Source organism: Trichosurus vulpecula, chromosome 2, assembly GCF_011100635.1.
Source record: "Trichosurus vulpecula isolate mTriVul1 chromosome 2, mTriVul1.pri, whole genome shotgun sequence".
In the NCBI taxonomy this organism is placed as follows: Eukaryota; Metazoa; Chordata; class Mammalia; order Diprotodontia; family Phalangeridae; genus Trichosurus; species Trichosurus vulpecula.
The window spans coordinates 427,514,247-427,536,443 of record NC_050574.1 but is presented as its reverse complement, the minus strand read 5'-3'; the positions used below and the strand labels follow the sequence as shown (position 1 = coordinate 427,536,443).

Below are 22,197 nucleotides of genomic sequence, written 5' to 3'. Positions count from 1 at the left end.
TGATGTTTGAATTGTTTCTTTCTAGTTGCTTGCAATATTTGCTCCTTGACCTGGTAGTTCTGGAATTTGGCTACAATATTTCCTGGAGTTTTCAATTTGGGATTTTTTTCCGGGGTTGATCGATGACAGTTTTACCCTCTGGTTCTAGGACCTCCGGGCAATTATCTTTAAGGATTTCATGGAACATACTATAAGGGTTCTTTTTTTCATCATAGCTTTCTGGTAGACTAATAATTCTTAGATTGTCTCTCCTGGATCTACTTTCCAGGTTGGTTGTTTTTCCAATCAGATATCTCAGATTTTCTTCTATTTTTTTCATTTTTTAGATTTTGTTTAACTGTTTCTTGATGTCTCAGGAAATCATTAGCTTCTACTTGCCCAATTCTAATTTTTAGTGTTTTGTTTTCTTCCTTTGTCTTCTCTATCTTCTTTTCCATTTGGTTGATTTTACCTTTCAATGAGACATTTTCTCTGTTTATATTCTGATTTTCCCTAACCAATTCCCCAATTTTATCTTTTAAAGATTTGTTTTCCTGAATGAATTTTTTCCCATTTTTTCTTTTACCTCTCTAATTTGGTTTTTAAAGTCCTGCTTGAGTTCTTCCAGGAATGCATTTTGGTTTGCAGACCAGTTCACTTTCCCTTTTGAGGTTTTAGGTGTGGGTGTAGTGTCCATGCTGTCTTTTTCCGAATTGGTAATTTGGTCTTCCCTGTCTGCGTAATATGAGTCAATTGTCTTTGAAAGCTTCTTAAAATTCTTTTCAATGGTGTTTTTGCACTCCTGGTTTCTGAAGTGGATCTCTGTTTCTGAGGCTCAAGGAGCTCTGTCCCTAGTTTTGTGTGTTGGGATCTAGCTTTATGTGCTATGGCCTCTGGTTTTGTGAGGTGTGGGGAAGGAGTGGTCTGGCTGCTGGGAGTCTCCTCTTCCCTAGGACTGCTCTACAGTAGGGGTGGTCTCAGCTTGTGTCTGTGTTGGTGTCTGCCACTTCCCCTGGCTATGCAAAGCCAAGTCTGGGGTCCTGGTGTTGATGTTAGTTAGCTCCATCACCTGGGCTCAGTTACTCTCCTTGTTCTGCTAAGGTGACGGCTGCTGGGACACCTCTCTTCCTGCACTAGTCTCCTTCCACCTCCACAGGAAGGGTCCTCTTCTCCACTTCTCTCTCTATTGAAGGCCCCCCTCTAGCTCCTCTGTTTCTCCTGAGGCTTTATTTTCTGGGCTTATTCAAGGGAGGGATATGAGCCATTTTACCTGCACATCCTGGCTACCTGGTGTCCAAGAAGGTGAGTTTCAAACCTTTAGACTGTGGGTTGAAAGCCTCCAGGTTAGCTGCTCCTGCAGCTGCAGGCTCTGCACTCCTACACATTCTTGTCCTGGGCTGAGAAGATTGGGGCTTGATTGTGGCCGCAGCTGTTACTTCCACTCTGGGCCTCCCTGGGCAAGTTACTTACCCCCAATTGGCTCAGTTTCCCCATCTATAAAATGAGCTAGAGAGGGGAATGGAAAACAACCACTCCCGTACCTTTGCCAAGCAAACCACAAATTGGGTTCTGAAGAGCTGGACATGACTAAAAAATGACTGAGCAACAACATATGTAAAATGCTTTGTTTAGCTGGACACACTATAAAAAGTGATCTGCTATTATTACTCTACATGAAAAATTGATAAATGTATGTTCAGCATTCTTTTATGTAGTAATAGTGTGATTAGAAACCCAATAGCACATTTTGGTCTTTCACCTCAACTGATTAACCAGAACCAGTTTGAATTACTATAATCAATAAATATTTATATATCTCTGTGTTTGTGACAAGGAAAGGCTAACTCAATTAATAATTTTGTCTTATTGATGTGCAATGATGCAGAAAATCCAGAAGGAAATATATGGAACATATTGTACATATTAAGTAATATATGCACAGTAATAGCTGAATAAAACAGCTTTTCCTGTTTTATAGCTTGCAGACCAGGATTCTATAAAGCATTTGCTGGGAACATAAAGTGTTCTAAGTGCCCTCCACACAGTTTAACCTATATGGAAGCAACATCTGTCTGCCAGTGTGAAAAGGGTTACTTCCGAGCTGAAAAAGACCCACCTTCTATGGCATGTACCAGTAAGTCTAATTAATTTAGTGTTTGGTATCCCTTCTCCCATTTTTTCTCTTTGTTTTAATTTATTTTATAAAGAAAACTTATATCATAAGATTCTATTTGTCTTTGCCAATAATCAAGGGGAAAGCATTTTTTTAAGTTATAAAGAAACAATTCTGTTTTTCACCAGTTTGAAAAAAAGATTTTCATTTTGTATTTCAAAAAGTATATTTGTTCTTCAGTGTTCAAAACTTAAGGCTAGTTGTAGGGATTTGAAAACCCACATGCCTCTTAATTGGCAAGTTAAGTAGCTACAAGGGCACAACATAATGTAAACAATGAAACTGCTCTATAGATGCTGGTAAATTTGGCTTGGCCTTTCATCATTCTAAGGCAGACAAATTTGGTCCCATGCCTGTTCTAGTCTGGTTGCTGTCCTTCATGCTCAAAGAGTACCAAAATGTCAGGGTCAAGATACATAGTATCTGACTGTGGTTGATCAGAAGGCTCTAACATTGGTCAGGCACAAATGTGTGTGGGAGCTTCCAGATAAAGGCTAGCTTAAAAGCCACGGGCTTTCCTATCTGTGGATATTAGCATTCCTTTGGCATTTGTCTTTAAATGAAAGTGCTTACATTTTTATCTATATTTCACTCTCACCTTCCTGACATTATTAGGCCATGTGTCCTATTCTAATAGGTGACTTCAAAAATTTGGCTTAATCAAGCAAAGTAATATAGATATTTAGTAATTTCAAATGCAAGTGATAATAGTCATAAGAAGAGAAAGCAAAAATGAATCCTGTCATTTGTTTCTCCAATGATGATCTGATCCTTGATGGTCTGTGTTTTTCTTAATGTATATGTGTGTGTGTGTGTGTGTGTGTGTGTGTGTGTGTGTGTGTATGTATGTGTGCATATATTCATTGTGGACTATCATAGACATAGATGTATGTCTTGTGAAGCAATATAGTTTAATACCTAGGGAAGTAATCTCAGTATCAGGAATTTCAGTTGTGCCTCTGATATACTGTCTCTTTGACTAAAGGTGAATCTCTCAGTGACCTTAGGATAGGCATTGGTCTCTTAACTGTGGGAAAACTTTACTGACAGCAAATTTCTATATCAATGAAATCACAAATTTAAATAAAATATATACAATAGGCAGATAGCTGTAAATGTTTAAATTAAATGTTATACATAATACATATTATATATATATATATATATAATCAGAAAGATGTTATCAACCTACACACATATTTTATGATAAATAACAAAATTTTAATAACTGAAGTAGGGATTGATTTCCTTATGACCCTCAACTCTTTTCTTCTGTGACCTGACATCACTCAATATTAAAAAAAAACAGACAAAACAAAGTTCAGAGAAGTTGGCCACATGACCTCCACTCTGAGAGGAAGATGGTTGGAGAGGCAATATAATAAATGGCAACAGTATCAGACTATGAGCTAGGAGACATCATTTTTAATACTGGTTTCACTGGGAACTAGCTTATGACCTTAGGTAAGTCACTTAACTGTGGGCTTCATTCTATTTGCTTGTAATATAAGGAAGTAGGATGAGATAATCTTTAAGGTATCATGCAACTCTAATATTCTTTCATCAGAGGGAATACATGTTGATCTGAAAAATAAATGGGCAGCATCTTCATACCCCACCCTGCCCCCCACCAAAATTGTTCTGCTGCCTCCATTTTAAAAACCACAGAAACAGATCAAATGTTGAGTGTGTCTATGGGGAGGGAGAAGGAGGGAGAAGGACCAGAACTCATTAGTGCTTCCTGTATTCCTAAGCCACAGAAAAATATCAGTTTTAACAAAACTAAATTTCAAGCAATTGATATGACTAAAATTGCATTCAAATATTTGATCAAACGTAAGTTCAAGTTTTCTTATAAAACTTATAATATGGACATGAAAAACAGGTGAAGTCCAACAAGAATAACTATAATTTTATTGCTAATGGTTGATGGGGGAAGGAAGAATATAATTTGATTTTCATTTGTATGTATACTTACTTCCATTAGAGAGGTGAGGGTGAGAATCAACATAAGGAATCTCTGAGAGCTTTCAACACAGATGTCTCCAGGGTCATTGTTGCCAAGTTTTTTCTCATGTGTCATATAATCTTTGTATAGTTTATAAATGCTAACAAAGCAATCAGGTCATATTCCTAAAAGCCCAGTGATACATGATTTAGTTGAATCTGAGGATAAAATTAATTATCTCTTTTTTCCAAGTTCTAAATCTTAGTAAATGATTCACTGCATGTCATTACAGCTTAATATTTGCATGAAATCACAGTTTAGCTGGCATAATTTAATGGCAATTAAAAAGCTATTTAATCATCATGCAAATGGGCATGAGGACCCTTGAGTTAGAAAAGTGTCTACTTAAAAGAAATTCCTGCAGGCAGACAGTTATATACTTGCAGACATCCATCACATAATTAATAACATTTTTATACTCATGAAAATATGAATAATAGTTCCTGTTTCCACAATATGTAAGGGAAAGATGAACAATTTGAATATAGCACCTGGTAGGAGGATTATAATGATAATGAGTCCTATTATTCCAAGTAGAAGTCTAGGAAGGAAGAACAAAACCTGCAAATGCCCATATACTCTTTTACTGAATCCTTATCATAATTTTCCTGTCACATTGAGAATGTAATATGCCAAAGCAGAATGTGTAGGGAAGATTTAAGACATTGTCCCTGTCCCTCATTAAATATCAAATTGAAGAGCTGAAGAAACCTCATTTATCATTTATTCCAATATTTGCCTTAACCAGACTCCCTGGTACAATGTACCAGGACAACAATTCTGATCCAAAGTTTTCCTTACAGAACCTATTGATGTCCCTAACCTATCAAATAATCTTTTCCATTAACAAACTCACATTGTGTGCAGGAAATGGAAAGTGCACCAAGGGAATTGGGAGACAGACAGGGAGGATAGTGCAACTTTCTCACCAACTAGGATGAAACCAGAATTTTGGAGATGGAGACCCAGTTGACTAACATGTAGGCATATGATTAAGTCTACAGTTTCAGAAGAACTCTGAAGTCACAGATATAACAAAGTTACAAGCTTTGAAAAGGAGCAGAAAAAGCCCACAATATGGAGATATTACAGAACTTTTACATGCGTCTGTGAAGTTTTTAGGAAATAATTTTATATCTGCCAATAATAATTATACAATAATTACTTGTTTAATTTTTAATCTAATTCACATCCTTTAACTAGGAGCAGAATTTTTTTATGGTACCTCAGGCCCTTGTCAATAAAAATGAAAAATTAAAATTAAAATAATATAGATAACTTGTGTTTATATTATGTCTAGTCTTTGTACTAGTCACTCTCTCTCTCTGAGGAAGATGCAAAGAAATGCCAACCAAATGTTCTGACCTCAAAGAGTTGGGAAGAGAGGATTTACATGCAACTGGATTACTTATAGCATAAGGAAACCTTTCTCAAATAGACAATAAATACTTCAGGAATTCAGGACAGTAGGAGCTGAAATAAGAAGGTTTCACGGAGAATATAAAATTTAATTGGACTCAGCAAAAGAGTGTCCCAGAGCTATTCCTATAAGAAACTGTGACAATTATTATAATTAGAATCATCTTTTGTTCTTTCTCTTTTATTCTTTCTGTACTTTGTTCTGTCATTCTTTCTTCTCTCATTTCCTTCTCTAGCTTTTTCTCTTTCTATCTCTATCTGTCACTCTCTCCCTTCCAATTCCTTTTCCTCCCCTCTTTCTCTACTTTGTATACCTTAAGCATGTGTCTACATTATGTAAATGAAGTACCACACAAGTTTGAGTTTCTTAACATTTGCAAATTTTAACAAATTTTATTTTCTATATTCAGAATCCTAAATGCAGATATATGTAAGATGGGAATGTCTTTAAAATGTGTAACACAACACTGGAGATAGCATCCATTGCCTAGAAGAGGCTGCTAGTAGTCTAGCACATCCACAAAGACACATATGCACATGCAAAATTAAATTGTGTTGGATTTTTTGTTTATTTGTTTTTGAAAACTTCAATTTACTTCCCCATAAGCCAGTAACTCTAAAAAATGAGTTTTCCACATGAGGCATGAAATCACTTAGCCTTATTTAGTTACCAAAAGAATTGAGCTCAGTACCAATTAAAATTATAAGAAATTGTAAGCTGTACAACTTTCTGGTTATTTTAAAAATTTGTGTAATTTTCAAAAGAATAAGTTGTGACATTTTAATAAAATATAAAAATTAAAATCCATGAAAAATTAAAATTTTATATATCAGTCATCTCATTTATACTTCAGCAAGAGAGAAAAATAGAAAAAATCTAAGACAGAAACTACTGAAACATCTACCTGATTCCTCCATTTTGGAGAAGTAAGGAAGTTTCCTTCTTTCCCCTTTAGATAAATCATTGTTCTGCATTTCACTAGATGGATTCATAGCATTCCCTCATCCTTTTTTTCTAGAAAGAAATCCTAGTAGGCCAAGAGCCAGTGAAAGAGAGAAACTGAACAATTGGAATAAGGAAGAAATGAGCAACAATATCAAATGCTACCAGATTAAAGATAATAAGGACTAAAAAATATACCATTGCATTTGACAATTAGGTGGTTGTGGTTTAAACTCTGAGAGACTTTTAGAGTTATGGATGTATATGCCTAATTGCAAAAGTTGGGAAGAGATTTTAGGAAATGGAAACATTGGATGTTTAAAACTTTTCGTTTAAAAATAAAGAGAAAAGATACAGCAGGCTATCTGGAAGGTATAGGAGAAAAAATGGAAGGCTTTATATAATCAATAAATCATATGATCAGCCAGCCTCTATTAAGCACCTACTATGTATCAGCACTGCCCAAGCCTGTGGTGATACAAATACAAATAATGAAATAATTTCTGTCTTCAAGGAACTAAAATGATTGTGAAGAACTGAGACCAACCTTTGAGGTGGATGAGAAAGAACCAGAAGAGAGATTGGAGATAACCTGAGAAAAAAATAATTCTTGATGGGATGAAAGGGCAAAGTTCCTTCAGTGTACAAAAGGAAAAATAATAGAATGATTATGCTAAGAAGTCTTAACTAAAGGAATATGAATCAAGGCAGATTATAGTCAATGGGCCATAATCTTTGCAGTGAAGAGGGAGGAAGGCTGTTATTTGATGTTCTTGTGTAGACTGGGATTGTATATGAACATGAGGCAGAAAGGCTTGGGACAGTCTCTGTGTGTGATGAAATAGAAAAATGATAAAAGTAGAGTAAAAGATTTGCTGGTCCATTAGATTTTATAATGGATCAGCTAAAATCATACACTATAAATTTGTAATGAATGAAATCTGCTTGATTTGTTTTCATTTTCTTCAGCTATCATCAGATTTTCAAAAGCAAAGAGTAGAGAAGTTGGATGTTTGGGGTTATAGTGGGATAAGAATTATCAGGCCAGTGATAGCAGAAACTTAGACAAGGGGTCAAAGATGCAAACATTGTGACTACTGAAGGGTTAAAATGATGTCACCATCAAATAAAAGTTGGAAATAAAGGCAAGCTGCACTTGCTGGATTTCTTATAGTGGAGGCTGCTTTCATGTGTGAGTTGGATTATATGGTTGCTGAATTCCTTCTGCCACCTTTTGTGATTCTGTAAGGTATTTTTGTAGATGAACTGTGACAAAAGAGGGTCAAAGAATCAAAGATAATATAGCCTAGAGATTTATCATGAGTGAGAGGGAAGGGGAGGTGATGGATAGGAAGTTATTGTCAGTGCCCAAGCAAGAATCAAAAATTCAGAAATCTGTGAGTGGATTTCAGCACTTCAGCCAAGGGACAGTGCCCAGCCACTTATAGCTAAGATATATTTCAGTGATACTGAGGGCATATAGAGGTATTTAAAGAAGAAGATGAGTCTACCTCACCTGTAATAGTTACAGATTGGTCATCATTGTGCAACTTTGTGGAAGTTTCAATGGCTTCCCTTCAGTCTCATTCTTTTTGAGCTTCCAGAATTTAGCATTTTTGATCACTCCAGTCTAATGGAATCTATTCCCTTACTCAAATTTCTTTCCTACCTCCTTCACTAGCTCCCTTTTCTTCTTTTCAACCCTTTCAAGTGGATGTTTCCAAAGGTTCAGAAAAAGTGGGGTTGTAATGCCATGATTTATAGGAAACTTCTTAGATATAGGCATACCTATGTGACTACAAAGTGATCCAGGCAATAGTGTGCATCTTTCCTTTCTTACTGTACATTTCAGGTGTCACAACTATTATTTGGATACTGAATTTTACCTGTGAATTCGTTTTCTAATAGGTGAATTTTTGATGATGAGGCCTTTTTGAGATACCTTAGGACTGTGCTTCATATTTAGAAGCTATCTCACATTCTTCCCTCAAATGCATCATTTTGATAATGCTGGATATTATAATTATCTTCAGGTAAGGGAATTTCAAAATTCAGGAACTTGGAAGAGGTATAATTCTAAGACATAGGTACCAGGAGAAATAACTATGAATTGTAGAAATGTTATTTCTACTTTCTTATGTGGACATTTTCTTGCAAAAAAAAATATACATACATACATACATACATACATATGTACTGTGTGTGTGAATTTCAGAGAAAAATGACTTGAAAAAACACATTTCCAGGGGCAACTAGGTGGCACAATGAGTAGAGCATTGGCCCTGGAGTCAGGAGAACCTGAGTTTAAATCTGGCCTCAGACATTTGACACACTTACTAGCTGTGTGACCTTAGGCAAATCACTTAACTCCAATTGCCCTGCCTTACCCACTGCAAAAAAAAGCAACAAAAAAAAGATAAAACACATTACTGAGAGAGATGATAAATAATTTTCCCTTATATAGCTCATTATTTGCTGCACTTCGGTTTTTCACTACATTGAAAAACAAAGCAGCGTATAAAATGTCAGCCTTGGAGTGAGAACAAAGTGAATAATGCCATCTTTCACACAAACTAATAGTGTAACATTGCACAAACCACTTAACTTCTCAGTGCCCAAAGGAAACTAAGACTCAAGTTATAATAAAGTTCTTATGGGAGGAATTTCTATAATAGGAATTCCTTATATGAATGAAAAATTATCTACGTTGGTGGCAGTATAATGAGAGATGTAATAGGAATCAACTTACTAGTTTCATAAATTTGAGCAAAATGCTCAAGGCAAAGCTCTTTTGACCTCAGTTTATTTAATTGAATACTTTAGAGCTCAAATTCTATGTCATCTAGGGCTCCTTCCAGATTTTACAATCTATGAATCTATGAATAATACTAAAGCAAAATTGTCTCATTTTTTCCAGTAGAATTAGTAAACTATAGGCCAGATGAATGAGATAGATGAGTTTATCTTAATTCTAAGAAGGTATTTGACAAAGTCTTTTGTGAGATCCTTGTGGACCTGGTGAAGAGAAATGTTCCCTCAGCAAAATTGCTGGCAAGTAATTTAATTGCTGAACAGCTGTACCCAAAGCATTTTAATTAATGAATGAATATTAACTTAAAAGCATTCTGTTACGAGAAACTATAGATCTCTGACTTTGGTCAAGTCCATATTAAAAACATTTTTGCCAATATCTTAGATAAAAACTTAATAAATACTTATGTAAATCCTTTTTTCATTTAAACATTTCCATATTAGTCATTTTGTACAAGAAGATTAAAATAAAAGAAAAAAAATGAAAGTAAGAAAATGAAAAATAGCATACTTCAGTCTGCATTCAAACAGTATCAGTTCTTTCTATGGATTTAGGATTTTCTTGGATCAGTGTATTGACTGAGAATAGCTAAGTCATTCACAATTCTTCATCAAACAACATTGCTGTTGCTGTGTACAACTTTCTCTTGGTTTTGTTCACTTCATTTTTCATTAGTTCATAATAGGGCTTTCCAGATTTCTCTGAAATCATGCTGCTTGTCAATTCTTATTGCACAATAATATTCCATCATAATCATATGCCACAGCTTGTTTAGTCATTCCCCAACTGATGGACATCCCTTCAATTTTCTATTCCTAACCACTATAAAAAGAGTTGCTATAAATATTTTGTACAAATTAGTGCCCTTTTTTATATCTTTGGGATATACACCTACAAGTAGTATTGCTGGATCAAAGGGTACCCACAGATTTATAACCCTTTGGACATAGCTTCAAATTGCTCTCTAGAATGATTGGATGAGCGCACAAATCCACCAACATTGTGTTAGCATTCCAGTTTTCCCATATAACCTCCAACGTTGATCATTTTCCTTTTTCATCATATTAGTCTATCTTATAGGTCTGAGGTGGTGCCTCAGAGTTTTGATTTCCATTTCTCTAATCAATAGTGATTTAGAGCATTTTTTCCATATGACTATAGAAAGTTTGAATTATTTGTCTAAAAATTGCCTGTTCATATGCTCTGATCATTTATCAATTGGGGAATGACCTGTATTTTATAAATTAAATTCATTTCTCCATATATTCGAAAATGAGGCCTTTATCAGAGACACTTGTTGCAAAGAAATTCCCAGTTTCCTGCTTTCCTTATACTTTTGATTGCATTATTTTTGTTTGTGCAAAACCTTTTCAATTTAATATCATCAAAATTACCTATTTTACATTTTGTAATGTTCTCTATCTCTTGTTTGGTCATAAATTCTTCCCTTATCCATAAATCTGACAGATAATGTTATATAAATCATAAATAGCTATAATATTGAATTATATAGGCCAGGGGTGGGGAACCTGCAGCGTCCAAGCCACATCTGAGCCTCTAGGGCTTCACATTCTGTGAAGTTTGGATTCAGTCAAAGAGACAAACTTGAGGACCTAGAGGTCAACATGAGGCCTGGAGGCTGCACATTCCCCACCCTGATATAGACAATGCAGCTCAGTTCAGTGGATAAAATGCTGAGCTTGAAGTCAGGAAGATGCATTCAAATCTGGATGCAGATAGTTCCTAGATGTGTGACCCCGGAAAAAACAACTTAGCCTCTCTCAAGTGAGGGTATATATCAAGTGAGGGTATTGGACTTATTGGCCTCAAATTTCTCTTCTAGCTCTAAATCTATGATCCTACAAATCTCACATTAAGTAAGGTAATAGTAATAAAGCAGCCAGTTGTCCTTCATTTGTCTATTTCACTAGGTCCACATAGATTATATCTCAAGATATTGAAATGACCAGCAGATGTGAGTGGTAAGCTACTGTTAATTATCTTTGAAAGATCAGAGAGAATAGGAGAGATGATATAGGATTAGAGATGAAAAATGTCCTGATTTTCAAAAATAGAGCAGAGTAGAGTCTACAAACTATATACCAGTGAATTCTCCCTGATTCCTTATAAAATTCTATGGATGTATTATTAAAGTAATGATTAGGGAATTATCTGGAAATGGAAATAATTATCTATTCCCAGTGATGTCTTCATTGAGAAAAGGCTATATTATTTCAACTTCATTTCCTTTTTTGACAGATTTATTAGATGGTTGTATCAAGAAAATTCTGCATATATAGTTTATATAGATTTCAGCAAAGCATTTGGCACCCTTAGGTTATTCATGTTTACAATATAGAGAAATACGTGCCGGACAAATAATATAATTTGATGGATCAAGACAGGTTAGAATATTGTGGGAAGGGGGCAGCTAGGTGGCACAGTGAGTAGAGTACTGGCTCTGGATTCAGGAGGATCTGAGTTCAAATCTGACCTCAGACACATAATACACTTACTAGCTGTGTAACCTTGGGCAAATGACTTAACCCCAATTTCCCTGCTTCCCCTCCACAAGAAATTTGTAAAAATTAAAAAAAATAAAAAGAATATTTGGGGAAGGGGTGATTTCTTTGGTCCATCTAACAGTGAAATGGGTTGCCTTATCACCTAAATCACTGGAGTTCTTTGATCAAGGAATGAATGTCCTCTTGTTTGACATTTTGTAGAAGAGATTATTTTTCAGGTATGTGTTAAACTAGACAATTTCTGAAGTCCCTGAGATTCTGTAGTTCTGGGTTTCTGGGTGAAAAAGCCCAATAAAATGAAAATTAACAAGGATAAATTCTAAGAAATTCTTCAATGGGGTTAAAAAAACCATTGCAGGAAACACTGAGAAGACCAACTCTGCCACAATTTCTTAAGTCTTAAGTGTTTTAATTCCCAACTTTCTCGACATGACTCAGTTGTGTAACATAGGGGGCTACAAAGACTAATTCAATCTAATGCAGCTTATTTTTCAACTTTATCATATTAAAATAATCCCCATAAAACCTTACTTCTTCTACCTTTCACAATTTTTTCCTCATTTCTTCCTACAATAATTTTGAATGGTAAAATACAATTAATTAGTACTAAGTTTTAACTCTGGGAAGGTGATTTTTATTTGCTTATTTGCTTTTTAGCAATAAGAGAGTACTTTCCAATTTTGCAGGTCAAGAAACTTTGATTTAACAAAGGAATGTGCATATTGCTAACAGTTTTATTTTATTGTCTTAATTTTTGCCACCTTAATGATGCTTTCATTTGTTTTCTTTTCTCTAGGACCACCTTCAGCTCCAAGGAATGTAATTTTTAACATTAGTGAAACAGCTCTTATTTTGGAGTGGAGTCCACCAAGTGACACGGGAGGAAGGAAGGACCTTACATATAGTGTTATCTGTAAGAAGTGTGGATTAGATGCAAATCAGTGTGAGGTCTGTGGAGGTGGAATCCGCTTCATCCCAAGACATACTGGTCTCACCAATTCCTCTGTGACTGTGGTTGACTTTGTGTCTCACGTGAATTACACCTTTGAAATAGAAGCCATGAATGGTGTTTCTGAGCTGAGTTTTTCTCCAAAGCCATTGACAGCTATCACAGTGACCATAGATCAAGATGGTGAGTGCGATTATTATTTTACTCTATTTAAAGTATGCTGACAGATCATTCTTTGAATATAGGATTATATTCAGGTGAAACTAGTTTCTGGGCATTTAAATGGATGGTGATATGCTAAGACTATGAGTGGGTTGTATAAAATTTAACATGTTTGAACTACAAATTTCAGAGTCTCAGGGTAACTTTACCATATATAACATACACCACACCACATAAAATTTGATTTTACAACAATGCTACTAATATTTAGTTATAATTAAATCTAACTGTAAGATTATAATATCCCATTGTAGCACCACTTGTTTGATCAAACAATGCTTAACTTACAACATTTTATTCATGTAAATTAATTGCCTCTTCAACATAGTTCTGTCTGGTATTATTAATAATTTTACACTAAATTAACAATGCTAGTTACAGTATGTACATAGATAGATAGAGATACATATATTGAGAGACAAACCCATGCCCATACACTTGACTCCCATGCATTTCACAAATGTTATATATGTGTTTGTATAAAATCCTGGCCCAAAAGAAGTCATCAAATCTATTTTTCTATGTATTTGTTGGACTATAAATAAAGCATCACTTAAATATAGTCTTTACGCTTTGCCACGGAGGTCTCTCGGTATTTATTGCTCCCAAGTGTGCAGAGATGTATTCCTAATATTAATTCTTAGTGATGCTATTTACTGGTGGTTAAGGATTTTTGCTATATGTATCAGGACTTCTCTTATTTATACATCCCTTTGATATCTATAGAAACTAAATAAGTTTTATCTAAAGCTATCCCTAACAATTTGAATAAATTTGACATATCTTAATTAATTGTGAATCTAAATTTAGTGGTGGGCAAATAGACTCTAATCTGACTGATATTTAAAAGATCTGAAGGGTTTGAGTTTTCTTTGGAATTAGCATTATCTAAGTAGAATTGACAGTATGCAGTTAGACTTACTTTTTGAAATGACTTATTCAAAATTGTGTGTTTCCTTTATATCAATATCAAATTTTAATACAACTTAGTCCTGCATTGATATTCCTATGGTGCTGCAATTTAGGAAAGTTTTACAGGACAAACAAATGTTTCTAGGCTGTCTCAATGTCACAAATCATACTTATATTCCAATAAATATTGCTGGGAAAATAGATTTTAATATCTGGTTTTCAGAATTTCAGGTTATGTTTCTATATGATGGTTTTATAAGAAGTACCATAAAAAGCAAAATAAGTTTGCATAAGACAAAACATGTACACAGTTAATATGTGGTGATATTTAAGACAAAAATAAAGGTCACAACATATGTTGTGTTGATAATATAAGGAGTAATAATCATATCAGTAGGAATTAGCCTAATTAATTTCTCATTGATGGAGATTAATAATTATTTTATAGGATGCTTTTAATTTTTAGATATAATAAACTAGTTTTCAAAGATAAAATAATTGTAAAATCAACTTTAGATGCATGTAAGAAATGCTGTATCCAATTTATACGTTGCAGGATGTATAAATATATATGAGTCTGATAGGGTCTAAGGATTGAGCCTCTCTACAACAAAATGTCTCCTTAAATCTAATGTCCCTATGTTTGTAATTACACCTTTGGCTCCATCTCCATGTATTGTCTATCCTTTTTGGCCCTCAGATTGCAATTATTGTACTTTACTTGCTTTTTCTAAAATTTATTTATCTTTAGTTTTCAACATTCACTTCCATAAGATTTTGAATTTCAAATTTTCATCCTCTCTGTCTCCTCCCTCCTCCCCAAGATGGTGTACAATCTGATACAGGCTCTACTTGTGTGATCATGTTAAACATATTTTCACATTAGTTATGATGTAAACAAGAATTAGAACTAATGGGAGGAGCCACAAGAAAGAAGAAACAAAACAAAATAACAAAAGAAAAGGAGAGCAAATAGTATGCTTCTTTCCACATTCAGAATCCAAAGTTCTTTCTCAGAATGTGGATAACATTTTCCATCATGAGTCTTTTGGACTTGTCTTAGATCCTTGAATTGCTGAGAAGAGCTAAATATATCAAAGTCAGTCATCGCACAATGTTGTTTTCATGATGTACAATGTTCTCCTGGTTCTTTTCATTTCATTCAGCATGAGTTCATGTAAGTCTTTCCAGGTTTTTTCTGAAGTCCACTTGCTTATCATTTTTTATAGCATGATAGTATTCCATTACATTCATATATGACAAATTGTCCAGCCATCCCACAATTAATGGACATCACCTCAATTTCCAATTCTTTGCCACCACAAAAAGAGCTGCTATAAATATTTTTGTACGTGTGGGTTTTTTCCCATTTCTGTGATCTCTTTGGGATAGAGACCTAGAAATGGCACTGCTGGGTCAAAGGGTATGCACAGTTTTATAACCCCTTGAGCATAGGAATTATTTTAATTTAGCATGAAACATAGGAGGTTATTAGTACATTCTTGTTGATGGCTTAGAAGAGAGACAAGAAAGTGGTGGTAAGATTTATGTTGAATGTTAAGAGAACTGAAAAGGAAAGTAGTAAGCTACCAAATATAAATTTTGCAAAAGAAACTGTTTTGTCTAAGTTCAATTCTGAATAGCATTTGAAGTTTAATGTTAAATTTGAAAAAAAAAGAATTCACCTATCCCTGTTTATTGTCCATCTGACAACAAATGAGCAAATGGTGTATGAATGAATGAAACATAACTTAAGCATTTACTATATACTAAGCACTGTGCTAAGTGCCAATTAAATCAATAACAAATTGAGAGAATCATGACCTTCAAGGAGCACAATAATACATATAATGAAGTGACAAATTGGGAGGGATGTTTCCATTTGGAAAATCCCAGGGAAGGTAAATGGATCCACAGGGATGCAGTCACACACATTTTCTAATAGCAATGACAATATCAATTTGATTATAATAGCAGAGCTGGAAAGCAGAGTGAAGGGGGACAAGTGGAGTTTATATGTTTACAGTGATAGGCAAGAAATAATTCTTTTAAAAAGGGATTTCCAGTGTGGTTTTCCAAACAAATCTGAAAAAACATTGTAGTCTATGTTGAACCAAAATAAATGGTTGAAGATCACCCCCCCATCTTTCAGTTTATGAATTCTTCCTTTCAGTGTTTTCATATAGGATGGAAGTGATGTTGAGCTAGTGGGCAGATCGTATTCAATAAGAGAAATGTTCACCAGTTGAAGAGAGTCTATTGAGGAGTGTCTAATGAAGTAGATAATATAGATGGCCAACATAGGGAGTCACAGAATGAAACTAAGAATGGAACTAAGATATGAGAGTGTCCATATTTTGGGGTGGGCAGATTGGATGGCTGGATGGAAGGGCGTTAGAAAGTTTCAAAAAAAGTAAGTGGTAAAATACAGCTATGACTACAGAACAAGATTTGTGATCATTATAGTGAAAATGGCATATAACCGGAATTGTGTTTTGCAGTGTAGAGTGGAAGAAGGATATTTGGGCTGAAACTACTAAGCCACTTTGGGGAGGCATACAGCAATACTTTTTTTTTTAACAATTCATTAAATGTTAGTGATGTGAAGCCCCATAGTATTTGTGTGTGTGGGCAATCCAAGTATTTTTTAAGCTTTGTGTTAAAGGGTTTTTTTCTGGGTAAAATTTAGACTTCCAAAGTCTGTCTCTCTCTCCCTCTCTCTCTCTCTCTCTCTCTCTCTCTCTCCCACTATCATTGAGAAGACAAGCCATTTGATAAAGGTTATGTATATGCATACATTCAAGACAAGACATATTTCCATATTAGTTATAATGTGAAAGAAAACACAGACAAAAAAACAAGAAAAAAAATAGCACAGTAGAATTCCATCACAATCATGTGCCACAATTTATTCAGCCTTTCCTGAATTGATGGGGATCCCCTCAAATTCCATTTCTTTGACACCACAAAAAGAGCTACAATAAATATTTTTGTACAATAAGGTCATTTTCCTTTTTTGGAAGACAGACCTAGTAGTGATATTGCTAGGCCAAAGGCTATGCACAGTTTTAGAGATCACTGCATCTAGTTCCAAATTATTCTCCAGAATTGTTGGTTCAGTTCACAATTTGACCAATATCGCATTATTGTCCTGATTTTTTCACATCCCCTACAACATTTCTGTCACACTAGACAATCAGATGGGTATAAGGTAGTACCTCAGAGATATTTTAGTTTGCATTTCTCCAATCATTAGAGATTCAGAACATTTTTTCATATGACTATATAACTTGGATTTCTTCATCTGAAAAATCCCTTTCATTGCCTTTAACAATTTATTATTTGGGGTATGACTCATTTTTTATTCATTTGTTTTTAGTTTCAACATTCACTTCCATAAGATTTTGAGTTTTCCGTTGTCTCCCCTTCCCTTGCCTTTCCAGTCCCCAAGATGGCATGCAATTTGATATAGACTCTACTTATACATTCATATTAAAACATTTGTACATTAGTCGTGCTATAAAGAAGTATTAGAACCAATGGAAGGAACCACAAGAAAGAAGAAAAAGAAACAAAAGAAAAAAAGAGTAAATAGTATGCTTCCATATGCATTCAGACTCCATATTTCTTTCTCCGGATGTGAGTGGAATTTTCCACCATGAGTCTTTTGGAGTTTTCTTCAATACTTGCATTGCTGAGAAGAGCCAAGTCTGTGAAAGTCAGTCATTGCAACATGTTGCTGTTACAGTATACAATATTTTGCTGGTTCTGCTGACTTTACTAAGTTAATGTAGGTCTTTCCAGGTTGTCTGAAGTCCACTTGTTCATCATTTTTATAGCATAATAGCATTCCATTACATCCACATACCACAATTTGTTCAGCCATTCCCCAATTGATGGACATCCCCCCCAATTTTTTGCCAGCAAAGATATACTATAAATATTTTGTACACATGAATCCCTTTCTCATTTCTATGATTTCTTTGGGATAGAGACATAGAAGTAGAATTTCTGGGTCAAAGAGGCAAAGAGTTCCAAATTGCTCTCCAGAATCACTGGATCAGTTCACAACTCCACCAACAAGGCATTAGTGTTCCAATTTTCCCACATCTTCTCCAACATTTATCATTTTCCTGTTTTGTCATGTTAGCCAATCCAATAGGTGTGACATGGTATTTCAGAGGTGTTTTGATTTGCATTTCTCTAATCAATAGTGATTTAGAGTATTTTTCCATGTGACAATAGATAGATTTAATTTGATTGGTGTGGCACTGAATTACTAAATTAATTTAGATAGAATTGTTATTTTCATTATATTAGCTTGCCCTAGCCATGAGCAACTTTGTGTGAAAATTATTTCATAATTCTGATAATATAATTCTTGGGTTTGTCTTGGCAGGTAGACTCCCAAATATTTTATAATGCCTTCAGTAACATTAAATGGAATTTTTCTTTCTGTCTTTTGCTGTTGGGCTTTGTTGTGAATATATAGGAATGCCAATGATTTATGTGGGTTTATTTCATATCCTGCAACTTTGCTAAATTTCTTTATTATTCTTGATTCTCTAGGATTCTCTAAGCATATCATCATAGCATCTGCAAAGAGTGATAGCTATGTTTCTTCTTTGCCTATTCTAATTCCTTTAATTTCTTTTACTTCTCTTATTGCTAAAAGTAACATTTCTAGTAAAATATTGAATAACAGTCATGATAATGGACATCCTTGATTTACACCTGATTTTACTGGAAATGTTTCTAGCTTAACCCCATTACATGTTGCTGATGGCTTTAGATAGATGAGCATTTATTGAAACTGAAAAGTAGCAGACCCACGGACCAGTGTCCCCAATTCGACATCCTGGCAAGAACCTTCCAAAATCAGTATTCCCATTTCACGATAGTGACCAGGAGGCCACAGAAAAACATTATGGCAGCAAGCCAAGCCACCCCCCCCCCAATACCAGGGCCCTCCAGCAAGGAGACCTTCCACTGGCCACAAGCCCCTGCTCAGCACTCTCCGGTCTCCACAAGGGTCAGTCCTGCTTTTTTAATAGCACCACTTCTGCTGCAATCTCTGAGCTGTGTTCCAGCTAGCTGACTGCTTCCTCTCTCCTTCAGCTCTTAAGTGCTCTCACCAACTGCCTCACCAAATGCCTCTTAGCTCTGCTCCAAACGTTCAGCAAGCACCTCCCACCACAGACTTCATGTCGTCAAGTGGACCAGAACTCAAGCCTCTCTCATTGGCTCCAGTCCTAGCCCCTCCCCCCATGACCCTGAGAGCCCTGCCCCCGAAGTCCACTCAAATGGGCAGGGAAAATCTTCCCATTCACTGATTGCCTTTACACCTCCCCCCACCAATTCAATACAATTCAATTCAGTAAGCATTTCTTAAACATTTATTATATTCCAAACACTAGGATAATGGACACAGAGAAAAAAGGAAAAAATTCCTACTCTCATAGAACTTACATTTTGCCATGGGGAACAACATGCATAAATAGGTAAATTTATGGTTTAATATGCCTATAAAATAAATACAGAGTAAATGTAAAGGTTGCAAGGGATAACACTAACAATGCAACAAACCTGCAGTACCTTAGTAGAATAGGTAACGAAATCCTAAAACCAAGAACAGTTATTTTCCAATGGCCAGATCATTAATCAGCTTCTCTAAATGAAGGTAGGCTAACCTTGGATTACAAATACATAGTCTGTCAACACACTTGAAATTAGTCTTTTATGATGGGGATTTTTAACCTTTGCTGTACTGGGAGCCCCTTTGGCAGTCTACTGACACATTGTAATAGTAATTAAGATGGGACTTTTTGCTGTTGACCTTTAATGATTCTGGCCTTTGATTGAATAGGGCAGATAAATTGGGATGTTTTTGTATTTCTCAGCAATGAGAAAAATGGGAGCCATTGATTTGTATCTGATGTGATATTGGGTGTGGAGAACTTCTCCATGCCCAGCCTGGGTGAGGTCAGGGCCCTCCGGCCCTGAACAGGATATATAAGCACAAAGGTTAGCTCTCTTGCTTGGAGCTCAGAGCCACAGCAGGAGTGGTGCATGACACTGGGCCAGCCATTCTAATGAGATCCCCAAAGGTACACCCAGATGTTGAAATGTATTTGGTCTGTAATTCAGGGTGCTGGGTTTTTTCCCCCTGAACTAAGCAAATGATATTTGTATGCTGGATTAAAGTAAGATTCTTAACCCCTTAATGTTGCTTTCCTTAAGTAAAGCTGATCAAAAGGACCTGTGTTGGCAGCTTTCCAGATGCTGGTTGTTGATGGATCTTATACCCCCACAGAAGCTGCTAGCTGGATTGTTGATATACACATATGGACTCATTCTCAGATTAATGTCTTTAAGACATAAAATAAGATACATAGGATTAAAAAATAAGCCATTGAAATACAGCATATATGTGTGTGTATATGTACACACACATACCTGCATAAGTGGGTGTGTGAAGGTTATGGTTCTCAAGTTAAGACCCACTATTCCCAGGTTGGTAGAATAGAATAAAGCTTATTGGAGAGTTGAAGAACTTTTAGGAAAATACGTTATATAATTTTTATTTAAATGTTAAGCAACACATTAAAAATCTTTTAGAACCCTTTAGCTGTGATGTAGCTAGTTAAATCACTCCTTGATTATTCCAATTCTGGTTAGATAAATGGAATTATAGATTGAAGTCTGTTACTATTAATTAGAAACTGTTGCAATAAAATTTAATTAACTTCCACAATTCTAAGGGCTGTATTTTACCACTTCATATTTTTAAAGTTTATTCAAATGTATCTAAAAGATGTTTCATTTAAAAAAGGAAGTAGGAAAAACACAATAAAAGGGAAAAATTCAGATGTCCCCAGTGTTTGACAAGTAAAGTGAAGATACTTATAGCTTTCTTGGCAAAAGAAATCATTTAGGCAGTAAAAGAAAACATTAATCATGGACAGTCAATCTGAAACACATGGTCTTTGTAGATGTCATGACTTTCGCATAAACCTTTAGGGACCATGTTCAGAGTAAAGGCCATACTAAATTATGAACTGGTTCTGCTGATGTTTGCTAGAGTATCTTTAAAGCAATTATGTCAGGAACAGGTTGCGCCAATTCATTTGCTCCTTAAAATATAGCTTCTTTATTAGACTCCACAACCCTCAAAACCACAATTTAGTTTCTATTCTATATGACTCTGCCTTGGGCTCACATTTTGCTGGCAGTTATCATTCTTTTTACTCTAGAGACATACGATGAACTGAATAGTCAAGTAAAATGTGGTTGAAAATAAATTCAGAAATACTTCATTTTAGTTGAAAATAAATTCAGAAATATCTAAAGTGGCCCATATCTTTATAAACTTTAGATATCTATTTTACATTTTGGCCTATTTTAGAATTATATTCCAAATGTCATTCTGGTCCTTGTGACTATAGTGAAAAATGAAGAACAGTGTTTGCAAATTGCTATAGCTTTTGAATATACATACATAATATACTTTTACTTCTGGTGACCTCATTCTGATTATAAAACATATTGTGATATCTACTGCATACTGAAGTCTGTGCAAGTTCATTAATTTTTTTCTGTGAAAATGTGCTACAGAGAAAATAAACTTATAATGATTGAGAACAAAAGATTAAAGTTGTTCCTGGAAATACACTTGACTACAAGGCAACATATTCATGTGGACACTGCAATCAACTTTGTTTCAAAATTAAGTATTGTCCATGGATTTTAATTGAAAGTGAAATCTTTTAGATTATTTATATTACCCTAATCTTTAGGGTAACCTGTACTAGTTTCCAAACTCAGTCACTCAATTAACAACTATTTACTAAATGCCTGCAGTGTTCCAGTCACTGGGAATACAGGTACAAAAAAACGAAAAAGAAAATAGTACTCAAAATAAGTTTACATTTGAATGAAGAGATAGCAAATATATACCACAAACATAAAGTGATTAAATACAAACATAGACGATGTAGTTTAATACAGAGTAGGTTGGCAGGTATTTCTTACTTTAAAAGATCACTAACATCTAACTTTTAGAAGACTGTTGAGGGGCAGCTAGGTGGTGCTGTGAGTAGAGCACTAATGCTGGAGTCAAGAGGACCTGAGTTCAAATCTAGCTTCAGACACCTGACACACTTACTAGCTGTGTGACCTTGGGCAAGTCACTTAGCCCCAATTGCCCTGCCTTCCCCCCTCCAAAAAATAAAAAAGACTGTTGAAATATCTAACAA

The 22,197-nt window shown here is 35.0% G+C and overlaps 1 protein-coding gene across 1 annotated transcript in view; it reads left to right on the top strand.

Moving 5' to 3' along the window:
• EPHA6 (EPH receptor A6) overlaps positions 1-22,197 on the top strand; it is a 1,226,126-nt gene that overhangs the window by 471,997 nt on the left and 731,932 nt on the right. Inside the window, exons 4-5 of the mRNA XM_036746072.1 lie at positions 1,958-2,113; positions 12,656-12,991. Of these exons, the coding sequence (XP_036601967.1) occupies positions 1,958-2,113; positions 12,656-12,991 (492 nt within the window). The remainder of the gene's footprint in view (positions 1-1,957; positions 2,114-12,655; positions 12,992-22,197) is intronic.